This window comes from Podarcis erhardii (assembly GCF_964252035.2).
Source record: "Podarcis erhardii genome assembly, chromosome: 3".
NCBI classification, from domain to species: domain Eukaryota; kingdom Metazoa; phylum Chordata; class Lepidosauria; order Squamata; family Lacertidae; genus Podarcis; species Podarcis erhardii.
The window spans coordinates 104473575-104487013 of NC_138507.1; the positions used below are offsets into that span (position 1 = coordinate 104473575).

The following is a 13439-nucleotide window of genomic DNA, read 5'->3' on the forward strand; positions in this document are numbered from 1 at the left end:
ACACCCAAATTTGGAACTCCCTGCCCATCTTAACAGATAGCTCAGTTGGTAGAGCACAAGACTCTAAATCTTAGTGTCATGGGTTCAAACCCCATGTTGGGCAAAAAGATTCCTGCATTGCTTGGACTAGATGACCCTTGTGGTCCCTTCCAGCTCCATGATTCTAATATTAAGAAGGCATTTTTGCTGTATTGTTTTTGGCACCTGCTAAAAACTTACTCATTTCGGCAAACCTGCCCAGGTATGCAACATTAGACTGTCACTGTAACATGTGATTTTAGTAAGCATATTTGTTTCAAAATTACTGGTTTTATTTTATTATTTTTATGTAACTTGTTTTCAATGTTTGCTTTCACCAATGCTTTTAGTGAATATTTTAGCTTGCCTTTTGTAAACCACTTGAATAAAAATAGATGCTGTTGGACTCCAGCGCCCATCAGCTCCAGCCAGCATGGCCAGTGGTTAGGAATGATGGGAGTTGCAGTCCAACAACATCTGGGGCCTAAAGGATAGCCTCTTCTGGCATAGGTATGAGGAATGATGACAGCTTAGCAGTTGACTGACAGAATAAAACATCCAACACATGTTGAAGTCAGAGTGACATTTGATGTTCTGAACTAGCAGGGTGAAAGGAAGCATGAGTGAGCCATCTTGTCTCTTCTTAGGTTTGGTGAGAATGGAGAATGGTTTGCCCTCCAGATGTGGCAACCACACATGCCGAGCAACTAATGTGAATGTTACCTTTTTACCTTTGTGGCCTGGAAAGAGTTCTGTCGGAAGGCCAGACAGAGAGGCTTGGACAACAGAAGATCCAGGAGGATCTTCTTATGTTCTTAATAAAGGCAAGAGGAGCGAAATCTGCGCCAGAGAGGAACGGTATGTTCCCCAAGGCTCACTCCTGATTGGAAACTGTGGTTTGTAAGGGGAAACAGAGAGGCAGTCCACAACTAATGCTAAGCAACACTTCTTGGCTTTTCGTGGTTCAAAGTGAATGGGCAGTGTGTTGGTGCAGGCTCCCCAGATGCTCCTATTTTGCTTCTCCTCTGACAACCTCGGCTTCACATTGTGTCTCAACCAGGTATTGTGGCTTGTTACTCGCTTGGCAAGTCAGGATCAGCTACCCAGCAGCAAACCATGGTTTCGGGATAACTTGTAACTGTGGGTTACTGTTACGTGTGGACATGCCCAATGTTTAGTCTGAGTCTGGCAGTTAACTTTAGAAAGTATAGAGCAAGGCCCATGGGATGCCACCCTTTTCAGCTTGGACTAGACAAACAAAGGCTATGTTGAGACAGTTTTTCCTGGAGACCATTCTTAGTAGACCATTCTTTTTTTAGTCTAGTTTAGTCTCTTTCCCCCTCCTCCCCCCACCTACTTCTTTTCTTTCATATTTTCTGGAGCAGGTGGAGGAAACTGGTGGGTTATTTCTGTGGCTACAGACAGTAAAAGTAATAGGAAAGACTAGGAAACAGACAGGAAGCTCTTTCAGAAAAGGGAAGGCAGTCAGGGAGATGGCCTGAGCTTGTTTCGAGAAAAGATCCTCACCCGAGCCAGAAAGCGGGTAAGGAACAAGGGAGATGTGTGTGAAAAACAGTTTTTCTGTGTGGTTTAAGAAACATCATAAGCGTTGGGGGGGGGGGTTGGCAAAATGGACCTGTTTGTAATTTATAATATGCACTCTACAAGATTGCCCCCAATATAAGGATCAACCTGAATATTTCAAGGATAGCCCAAGGCATAACACTTGTTGCCTTCTTGGACTTTATTGGCTGTTTTTGGCTCAGTGAATGTTCCGTTTGTGGGGGGGGGGGACTGGCATGCATTCTAAGACAGCAAGCTTATGCACATACATCTGGAAGCAATCTTGCAAATGCAGGAGGACTTAATTTCTAGTAAACATACAGAATGAAGTTACACATCAGTACATCAATCAAAATATAGATGTGAGGAGTGACTGGGTGTCCCGCCCCCTCGTGTGTTACCCCTGCCCCATGGAAGAGGTGGTAATCAGATTACCAGTTTACCATTTACCAGTTTTGATCAAAACTTGGACCAAACTCTGTTGCACTTGCAATTTGGGGGTGGACCGTAGCTCAGTGACAGAGTATCCGGGCTCAGTCCTTGGTGCCTCCAGGTCGGACTGGGAAATACAACTACCTGAAACCCTGGAAATCTCCTGCCAATCAGAGAAGACAGTCCTGAGCTTGATGGACTGAGGCAGCTTCTCAGGTCCTTATGCAATTGAGAACTCCAGTGTGGTCAAAACAAGTGGTGTTAAGTCAGTGTGCAGTGACTTACTATGTTGTGTGGAAATAAGTCTCCCTGCTCATTGGGATTTATTGCAGGTAAACATGTCAAAGATTGTTGCTTTAATTCAGGTGTGGCTGTTCTGTGGCCCTTCAGATGTTGTCAGATTCCCAAGTCAACATGGTCAATAGGGAGCAATGATGAAAGTTCCAACCCAGTATCATCCGGTTAGTCATCCCCGCTTCAATTGCATTTATACTACTATTGTCAGTAGTTTGTGCTCTTAAGATGAAATCTACAATCCATTTACTTTGGGGCATGAGCAATGGAATCCGGAATTATCCAGGGCTGTTGTAGTGCAAAGACAATCTTATATTATCGACGTTTTTTGTGAAAGAGTGGCCTATAAATATTATAATAAATACCAGTTATAAGTCCTGCTGCTATGTAAGCAGGAATCTTTATATTTTGAACAAAATAGCATGTATACAAAAGCATGTTGGTTCTTCTCCACATTGGATTGTGGAGTTTGGGTTTGGATCATACCTGAGCCGTTCATTCATGCAAAAAGAGAGCCTGGTTTTTTTAGCCCTCCGCTACATTCCAAGAAGCTGGATGGAAGGAAGTGAGCAAGCATCTGCGGAAATGTGTTCTGGCCCTCTGGAGCTATGCACATCCTGACAGTGGGAATCAATCAAAGCTTGTTTACAAAAGATATTTTTAGCACAAAAGGCATATTTTCTTTGAAAATTATGCTAGGCATTTTCTGTAAAGGGACAATGTCAAATCGGGCATTGATTCGTGTTTGGGGTTATTTTTATTTTTTTGCACTTTTCACTTACTCTACATAACTGATAAAGTACAAGACATCGGAAGCTGCTATACTAAGCCAGGTCAATGGCCCATCTGGCTTAGTATTGTTGGTGCTGACTGTCAGCGTCTCTCCAGGGTTTCAAGCAAAAATCTCTCCGAGCCTTACCTGGCGATGTTGGAGATTGCACTTGGGACCTCTACGTGCTCCACCAGTCATAGAATCATAGAATTGTAGAGTTGCAAGGAACCCAAGCATCATCTGGTCTAGCCCCCTGTAATGCAGTCAGCTATGGCCCTTCCTCTTAATTGTTTTCTGTTAGCAAAACTATAGTTTTAGAAGGCAACTAAACCAACGTTCGTGGTAAAGTCTAGAACAGGATGGTCCGACATGCAGCCTGTGGGTTGCATGCAGCCCTCGAGGGCATTGTTTGGCAGCCTTCTGCAACATTTGACACCCAGCCCTCACACTGCCTTCCCTAAGCCAGGTAAGCAAGGCACTAAGGGAAGGGTTGTAAGGGCACTAAGGGCTCTGACATGGTCCTAGAGAGCTCCCGTCTCCTTCCCAAAGTCTAGCTAGCGCTTTCCCAGCTTGGAAAGGAGGTGGGAGGGCTCTAGGAGCCTGCCAGAGCCTCACGCCTCCTTCCCAAAGTCCAAGTTAACTAACAAATAATTACAATGATGGTATTAAAGTAGAAAAAAAACAAAACAACAATTATAGCCCTTTAAGGCAGACAATAGTTCACAAGGTTGCTTAAATTTTCTCCAAGAGAAAAGCTTCGATCAAATTAAAGCCTTTGGCTTATTGCTGTTGGAATTGAGGGGACAAAGCAGATTTTACGGTCGTTCAGCCCCATAAACTGGAAGCGGTGGGTGAACATAAAAATAGCCTGCTGGATCAGGCCAATGACCCGTCTAATCCAGCATCCTGTTCTTGCAGTGGCCATTCAGATGCCTATGGGAAACCCTCAAGCAAAGAACAAGAGTGCTCTCCCCTCCTGTGGTTTCCAGCTACTGAAGACTGGGAAATGGCCAATGTAACATCCATTTTGAAAAAGGGATCCAGGGATGGATGCTGGAAATGGTAGACTAGTTAGATGTCTCTGGAAAACTGATGGAAAGCATTGTTAAAGATAACATAGCCAAGCATGTAGAAGAACAAGCCTCGCTGAAGCAGAACCAGCATGGCTTCTGCAAGAGCAGGCCCAGTCTCACTTAACCTAGTAGAGTTCTTTGATAGTGTCATGAAGCATATAGTGAATTTCAGAGTGGCTGTTGGAGCCATTATAATGAACTTTAGTAAACCCCAGCAGAAAATGAAACAGCTCAACCACCCATCCAGCTTTGCTACAGTCAGCCTCTTAAAGCAATTATGATTGACTTGCACTGTGCCCAGATAATTTGCTAATTACGTTTTGTAGCAAATTTTGACATATACGCTGTTTGAGGGAGCAAAAGGACAAACGAGGCATTTTCATAATTGAAGTTGTTCATTCGCTTTTTCCATTCAGTGACGCAAGGACTATATGCTCAGAAGTATGGAAAGCTAGCTTTAAGTTATCCAAGGACACCACACCCAGGTGTGCATGTTTGACACCTGTCTGACACCATTGGTCTATCTATGTAGCTCAATTTTATGAGCACCATGGGTAAGGATCTTATGGCCTTCCAGATGTTGCTGGACTTCCATCACCCTAAACAATTGACCATGCTGTCATGCAATATCTGGAGGCCCACAGTCTCCCCACCCTGGTCCATAATGACAGAGAGCAAGCAGCTTTTTAGGGTTTCAGAGAGCAGCCTTTCTTAGTCCTACCTGGGCATGTTGGGGATCAAAGATGGGACCTTCTGCATGCTCCACCACAGAGCTATAGTCTTTCCACAAAGGTTCCAGGCCAACACTCCATTATACAGTAAAACGAATGATACCCAGCTCTACCTCTCTTTTAAATCGGAACCAGTGAGGGCAGTGAAGGTCCTGTGTGAATGTCTGGAGGCGGTTGGAGGATGGATGGCAGCTAATGGATTGAGGTTGAATCCTGACAAAACAAAAATACTGTTCTAGGGGGACAGAGGGTGAGCTGGTGTGGAGGACTCCCTGGTCCTGAATGGGGTAACTATGCCCCTGAAGGAGCAGGTGCGCAGCCTGGGAGTCATTTTGGACTCACAGCTGTCCATGGAGGTGCAGGTCAATTCTGTGTCCAGGACAGCTGTTTATCAGCTCCGTCTGGTATGCAGGCTGAAACCCTACCTGCCCGCAGACTGTCTCGCCAGAGTGGTGCATGCTCTAGTTATCTCCCGCTTGGACTACTGCAATGCGCTCTACTTAGTGTCAGATCACCAACATCCATATTATTATTATTATTATTATTATTATTCAGCTAGCAGTGTTTAGGAGCAGTACCAAGCTATGGTACAGGGCAGTTGCTTCAGCACATGTCTGATGCAACTGAGGCCCATCACCCCAGCAATCTTTACTTGAGTCCCTGGCTGAAGAGCTTTTCTGAGCAAATCTATATGCAAAAGTAAACAGAACAAAAGGACTTGAATAGACTTCTTGCATTTGACCAGCATTGCTTTTAGACTACAAGTCTAAACAGGGTTGGGACCTAGAGTAGTGGAAAGGTTATACTTATCATGCAACTTGCTGTGTTATGTGACCTTTGCTCTGTAAAGAGTTTGTTTTGGCTAAACACTGACTGCCTTAAAAGTAGCAGAGCAATACATATATTGGTATCTTTCCTATTGACTTTAGCAGCAGATATTTACTCTATAGCAGTCATCAGTTTTGGCCCATGCACCAGTGTAAACTCCTTTTCTGCTACTGTTTATATGACCAGATAGTGATGGCTGAATCTGGAAAATGTGGATTTTGTAAGTATCTTCTTTTTCAGTTCATTTCTCCAACAGTTCGCAATTATTTTAAAAAGTCCTCATGAACATTTGTCAGTATTTGGTGTATATTTTTCCTAATATAGACATTTTTATATGCAACATGCTATTTTCCTTAATATACACATTTTGGCAAACCATTTCCCAGAACATAATGGATTTTTGTACATTATTTTCACCAATACAAATGGTTCTATGTAGACTTTCCACTAATATATGCATGTTTGTTCACATATCCTTTGGTTTGAGAACTGCATTTCAAAATTCGGAGATGTGTGAATTCCAGAAGGATAGCAGTATCTGTGTGTTGTTGCAAGAAGTACAAATTTGGGAGGGTTTTTTCTTTAATGAAAATTTGTCATTAAAACTGAAAGGAACTCCCCAATCCCCACCACCGAGTGGTGATAGTTGCAAAACACAGTTTACTGTTACATATCATTCCAACAAACCTTGGTTTGTACCTTTTGTACAAACCAGAACTGCCAGCCACATATTGAAATTCTGGTTCAGAGCCCCAGTTAACTACAAAATATAGTTTGCTGGTTAGGAAAACAAAACAGGCCCAACTAGAGCAGGTTGAAATGTCCATGTGATTTAGCAATCTGTTCTCATAATGGCCAACACTAAGAGCACTTTCCTCCACTTGCGATTCCCACCAAATGGTATTCAGAGAGGCGTACTGCCTCTGTAGAATATATTGTGAGAGTGATTAGGTTGCACTATCAATGGGAAGAGCTGTTTTTATATTTTACATCTGCCTTCGCCAACTGGGTGTCCTCCAGATGCTTTGGACCACAGCTCCCATGAGCCTCAGCCTTCATGGAAGGCTGTTTTACCTTTACCAGCCCCCAGAGTGTGCTGACAGTCCAATTACTTCCTCAACGCTTTGGTTGCATCAGAAAAGGCTGCTAGGCATAGACAGATTGACCACAATCCAGAGAGAGGTACTTTTGGTTCTTCAAAGTCCTGGACACACCCAACATAACCTTTTTGTCTCCCCACCCCCTCCCACCCCACTTCAAAATCAGATGGCTGCATTGCACACAAAGGCGGCTGTTCCCTAAACACAAATCGAAAGACCTACTGGGTGCTTGCTAAATAATCATGTGGCTCTCTAAATCATAACCTCGATTTCTTCCAACGTTACCTAGTGCGAATAATCTCTTCCCATCCCTGGCGAATAGTTCTCATTGAGTGTTAAGAGTCAGGAGACAGATTGGCATTTAACAGTAGGTAGGACCCAGCATTTCAATGAATAAATAAATAAAAATACAACCACAAATATATATATATATGTGTTGTTGTTGCAAGACTGAAATTATCATTGGAAAGCAAAAACCAGCCTAACTCAGTGGCTTGCAGCCACTTGGTGGGAATAATCCAATTGGAGGTTCTTGATAGTTGAGCTGTGGAACTGCCTGCTGCAATAAAGAAAGGTAGCTATTTAACATGTTCGTCCCCAAAGCAGAAACTCAACGCCAAAAAAAGAGGACAGCCGCGGACACCGTCTTGCATGAAATGTGCATATTTTAATTTATACGGAAATTCAGAAAGGATCCATTTCGCCATAATGGAAAAGACTGTGAGCGAGTGATCGGCCTACCTGTTCAGTCTGTTGTCCAGGCTTTGGTTGCCAACCTGAATGGCTTTAAAAGAGGGTTAGGCAAATTCATGCACAATAAGGCTGTTGTTGTTGTTTAGTCATTTAGTCATGTCCGACTCTTCATGACCCCATGGACCAGAGCACGCCAGGCACTCCTGTCTTCCACTGCCTCCCGCAGTTTGGTCAAACTCATGCTGGTAGCTTCGAGAACACTGTCCAGCCATCTCGTCTTCTGTCGTCCCCTTCTCCTTGTGCCCTCCAGCTTTCCCAACATCAGGATCTTTCCCAGGGAGTCTTCTCTTCTCATGAAGTGGCCAAAGTATTGGAGCCTCAGCTTCACGATCTGTCCTTCCAGTGAGCACTCAGGAATAGGTTTGATCTTCTTGCAGTCCATGGGACTCTCAAGAGTCTCCTCCAGCACCGTAATTCAAAAGCATCAATTCTTTGGCGATCAGTCTTTTTTATGGTCCAGCTCTCACTTCCATACATCACTACTGGGAAAACCATGGCTTTAACTATACGGACCTTTGTTGGCAAGGTGATGTCTCTGCTTTTTAAGATGCTGTCTAGGTTTGTCATTGGCACAATAAGGCTACCAGTTGCTAATCATCACGACGCCTATATTATCTTCAGTATCAGAGACAGTACCAGCCTCTGTATACCATTTGCTTGGGATCACACAAGAACATGAGAAGAACATGAGAAGATCAGGCCAGTGGCCCATCTGACCAGTATCCTGCTCTCATAGTAGCCAAGCAGATGCCCATGAGAAGCTTGCCAGCAGAACCTGAGTGCAGCAGCCCTCTTCCCTCCTGTGGTTTCTGGCAGCTGATACTCAGAAGCATTACTGCATCCGAGACGGAACATGGCTAGTCATCACTTACAGCCTCATCCTCCAACTCAGGCAGGAGAGTACAGTTGCACTCATGACCTACTTGTGAGCCTCTCATAAGCATCTTATTTATTTTTATGTTATTGTATAGAAGCAGGTGGAATGACTGCTCATGTCCAGCCCTGGTCAGATAGCTGTTTGGGAGGGTTTTGTTGTAGGGGAAATGAAGTCGCATCCCTTTCTTCCTCCCCTATTAATGCTAATTGCCTGATTTCCTAACGAAGCATGTGCAGCTCCAATACTTAGATCAAGCAGTGACTGCATCTGCATGGAGTTCCTTATTTAGCTAAGGGTGTGTGTGTAAATATGCCTGGTTCCACATGCATTTCCTAGTAAGATGGCAAATTTCTATAACTCCAGAATTTTTTGTGTTTGTTTATGGGAAGTAGGTCCCAATTGAGTTCAGTGAGTAAGGGCTATAGTAGGTAAGTGGGTCCCGTGTTCAGTTCCTGGGATATCTAGGAAGTTCTGGTAAAGACTTTCCTCTGAAAGCCCTGCTGACATTTGCAGATGGCACCAAACTGGGAAGGGAAGCTAATGCCGCTGAAGATGATGACCTTAACAGATTGGAGAACTGGGCCCAAACTAACAAATTTCCATAGGGACAATTGTAAGGTTCTGCACTTAGGATGCACAAATATAAGATGGGGAAACACCTGGCTTCCTAGTAGTACATGTGAAAAGGATCTACAGTGGTACCTCAGTTTATGAACTTAATCTGTTCCTGAAGTCCATTCTTAAACCGAATCCGTTCTTAAACCGAGGTGCACTTTCCCTAATGAGGCCTCCAGCCGCCGGTGCCCTTCCACCGTTCGGTTTCCATTTGTAGACTGAGGTAAAGTTCACAAACCGGAACACTACTTCTGGTTTTGCAGAGTTCGTAAACCAAATCATTCGTAAACAGGACTGTTCTTAAACTGAAGTACCACTGTAGAGGTCTTAGTGGAACGCAAACTTAACATGAGTCCAAAGTGTGATGCAGCAGCAAAAAAAGAGCTAACGCTATTCTAGGCTTCATCAACAGAAGTATAGCGTCCAGATCAAGGGAAGTAATAGTACCACTCTATTCTGCCTTGGTCAGACCACACCTGGAGTACTACATCCAGTTCTGGGCACCACAATTTAAGAAGCATATTGACAAGCTGGAACGTGTGCAGAGGAGGGCAACCAAGATGATCAAGGGTCTGAAAACCAAGCCTTATGAGGAACAGTTGAAGAAGCTGGGCATGTTTAGCCTGGAAAAGAGAAGTCTGAGAGGAGATATGATAGCCATCTTCAGATATCTGAAGGGCTGTGTCATATGGAAGATGGAGCAGGCTTGTTTTCTCCTGCTCTGGAGGGTAGGGCTCAAACCAATGCCTTCAAGTTACAAGAAAGGAGTTTCTGACCAAATATCACGAAGAACTTTTTGACAGTAAGAGCTGTTTGACAGTGGAATGGTCTCCCTCGGGAGGTTATGGACTTGGAGGTTTTAAAGCAGAGGTTGGATGGCCATCTGCCATGGATGCTTTAGCTGAGATCCCTGCATTGCAGGGGGTTGGGATAGATGACCCTCAGGGTCCCTTCAGTTCTGTGAAATTGTTGTCAGCCAGTCTGTAGGCTATGCAGCACTACATGGGCTAACAGTCGGACTCAATATAAGGCCACTTTATGGGTTCCCAATGTCAAATAATATTGTAGCTTTGTTGCCTGAACTGCCACAATATTATAATTATTGTAACTTTTTTTCTAATGCTGTTAAACTGTATAGATATCCAGTAAAAGCAAAGCCATGGACTTTATATCAGATATGATTTTGGTTGGGATTTGCTAGCATACTGCAAAGCATCATTTCTGATTTATTTTTATTTTTGTTGTCTCTTCCCTTTGGTCCTGCTTCTCCTCCCCCTCCGCTCCCCACTCCTTTGTGCAGTCTGTGGTGACAATGAGAGTAAAATAGAGCCTGATCAGCAGATGGACAACTTGTACCTGAAAGCTTTGGAGGGATTTATCACTGTCATCACACAGGATGGAGACATGATCTTTTTGTCGGAGAACATCAGCAAGTATATGGGCTTGACACAGGTGAGCTGTTTTCTGTGCATCTCACGTAGCAGGTTGGATAATACTGTGATGCTTATTTATTAAGCTTGTATATTGCCCTTCAGCCGAGGATCACAGGGTGGTTTATGGTATAATATGACTTCTGCTTCTTGCTCTACTTGGTAGATCTAGTTTGTTAAATGTGGCTTAGCAAAAGCTTCCTGTAAGTACTCTAAGGAAGAGAATGATGGTGCCTTTGCTGTTCTGGGATTAGAGTGGCTGCAAGGGTGTTTAGCCCTGAAGAGGCCAGGGTTAAGCTCAGAGGGACCCAAGAGGAGATTTAAATGTGCACAAGTGAAACATGGAATATGCAGATAGGCCTATTCGCTTGCCCAGCAGGTTGCAGCTCTATGGTTGCTTTTAATACCCAAAAATGCAAGGGAAATATTCTTACATGCCACCGTGGCTGCAAGAATCTTAATAGCTTCAAACTGGAAGGGTGGGAAAATCCCATCAAAGATGGAATGGCAACATAAATGAATGGAATATGCAGAGCTGGCTAAATTAACGGGGGGAAATGAGAGACCATACAGACCAAACGTTTATTAAGAAATGGGGTATATATAAAAAGTACCTTAAAGACTATTGTAATAGCATGATGTCTGTGGCAGCCTTTGATTAACTTCTATGATATATTGGATTTGTATAAGAAAGTACAATATTTCTGATAATTAACAACAAAATCTGAGACAAATAGTGCACTAAGTAAAAGAACATATAAAGACATAAGGAGTTTGTGGGAAGTCGTTGGAACCTTAAGAAGATTGTGACAAAGTATAACAAATATTTATAACTTTTTGTTATCTACGGGTAGTAGTAATAATAATAATAATAATAATAATAATGATGATGATGATGATGAAGTGACTTGCAGATACTTTAAATAAATATCACTCATAAAATGATAAATAATTATTGCTGTCACTACCATCAGGCCATAGAACAGAGTGGGAAGGAAATATAAATACTTAATACATAATACAAGTACAAAAACGGCTAGAGTGTGAATTTACAATGAACAGTCAGCTGCTATCTAAAACATCTCTGTAAAACACTGCTCAAAGTTTTTTGTCATGTGGTGCATTTTGGGAAGAAGGGGATCCAAAATACGCTCCCAGCGTAATTTCATTTTCGCAACCCCATTTTTAATCTGTTTGTCTTGATGGTCAAACAGGTGGAGCTGACCGGACACAGCATTTTTGACTTCACTCACCCATGTGATCATGAGGAAATTCGAGAAAACCTGAGTTTGAAAAATGGTAAATAATATTTTTTTTAAAATAATAATAATGCAACAACAATATTGCAGTGTACTTTGTGCATCATTTATGGAGTAGTATCCCCAAGAAGACTTGTCTTTAATAATATATTTTGGTGCCAGGCAAGGACGCCTCTTCTCCTGGGCATTTTATTGTTAATTTTCTTTTTTGCTGTTTTGCGATATTTCAGCCAGCTGATTGTGGTAATCATTTGAATGTTGTTGGAGAGGTGGGGGCTTGATTTTGGGAGGCAGATCTTCTTTTATAATTTTTAGTGTTTCATGTTTTTAAAGTCTTTTTAATATGAGCGATTCATCTCTCTTCTGCTGTAAGTCGTCTTGAGAGGTTTTGAGGGCTTTAAGGAAATTAACTAAAAGTATTAATGAATAATAGAAAGATTTGTGTGTCTCCCCAAGCACTTCGCCTGTCTGAACCTCCAGACTCAAGACCAAATGCAATGGCTGCTTCTCCTGGGAAAATTATTGCAACCAGGGAAGTATTTTCTTTTTAGAAAGTGTAAGCTAATGCCAACTGTTATTTGGCTCTAGGGCATTATCTCTAGGAGAAACTAGGAGGGGGATTTTAGTTCATATGGTCACTCCCTAATTCCCCCTAGCACAAGAAGATGGTAGCTACTGTGCCAGGAAACACATTTCACTCTTCCAAGAGGATCTGCTTTATAGGGCCTTAGGGATTCTGTATTTGGACAAACGAAGGAATTAACTTGTTAAGGTGTTGGCTTTTGCCTGCAGTGAGCAGAGCATTTGAATCCACCGTCTGTTCCAGATCTCACCCAAGACGCATCCTGAGGCCTAAGCAATGGCTGAAGTGTTTTAGGATACAGTACATGGAGCAATAATTGCTTTGAACAGCTTTCCCCCACCTACTGCCCTGCAGATGTTTTGGACTACAACTCACCTCCGCCCCAGCCAGCATGCCCAGAGATGCTAAAGGCTGCCTTAAAACAGGGATGGGAAGTTTGTGGCACTCCATCTACTGCTTGGCTGCAGTTCAGATAATCCATTACTATTGGCCATGTTGGCTGGGGTTGATAGGAGTCCATATATTTTCCCATAACCTTCAGTGCAGCAATGCCAAGCAGAGAACTGTTCTAGGGAGATGATAATCACCTGGTTTCTCAATCAGCTGCACAGAAACTTTGTAGAGTAATCGAAACAACAGATAACAGGGTGGATCAAATAATCTGTTAACCTGTGGACAAAGTGTTTATCTCTCTTGCGCTTCTGAGCTTTCTTCCCCCTCACTGCATCATGTGATGAAATGAGCATCTTATCATGTGATAAATTGCAACCCTCATGGGAATCACATTGTTCTCTGAACCCACCCAAACTGTTCTTAGATTAAGTGAGTGGTGCTGATGAAGATGGCTTCACCAGACTGGATGGTCAACATGCCCAGAACAAAGAGGGACAGTTTTTACACAGGGATTAGCATATTTATTTAACAAAATTTATATACCTGTAAGTTGTTTGCAAGGGTTGTTAAAATTGTCAAAGAAAACAGTTAAAGGGAATTAAAAACATTTAAAGGTAACAGTAAGAAGGAATAAAAGATGCCAACATCTATGTTTGGATAAAAAGGTAAAGGACCCCTGACAGTTAAGTCCAGTTGTGAATGACTCTGGGGTTGCGGC

General features: G+C 42.8%; 1 protein-coding gene across 3 annotated transcripts in view; it reads left to right on the forward strand.

Moving 5' to 3' along the window:
- The window catches only part of EPAS1 (endothelial PAS domain protein 1), a 132172-nt gene that overhangs the window by 75093 nt on the left and 43640 nt on the right, over nucleotides 1-13439 (forward strand). For all 3 annotated transcript variants that reach the window (XR_014154537.1, XM_081854619.1, XM_081854620.1), the window contains 2 exons: nucleotides 10357-10508; nucleotides 11701-11785. Coding sequence is in view for 2 of the 3 variants with exons in the window: in XM_081854619.1 (XP_081710745.1) it covers nucleotides 10357-10508; nucleotides 11701-11785 (237 nt within the window). In the remaining variant the exon portion in view is untranslated. The remainder of the gene's footprint in view (nucleotides 1-10356; nucleotides 10509-11700; nucleotides 11786-13439) is intronic.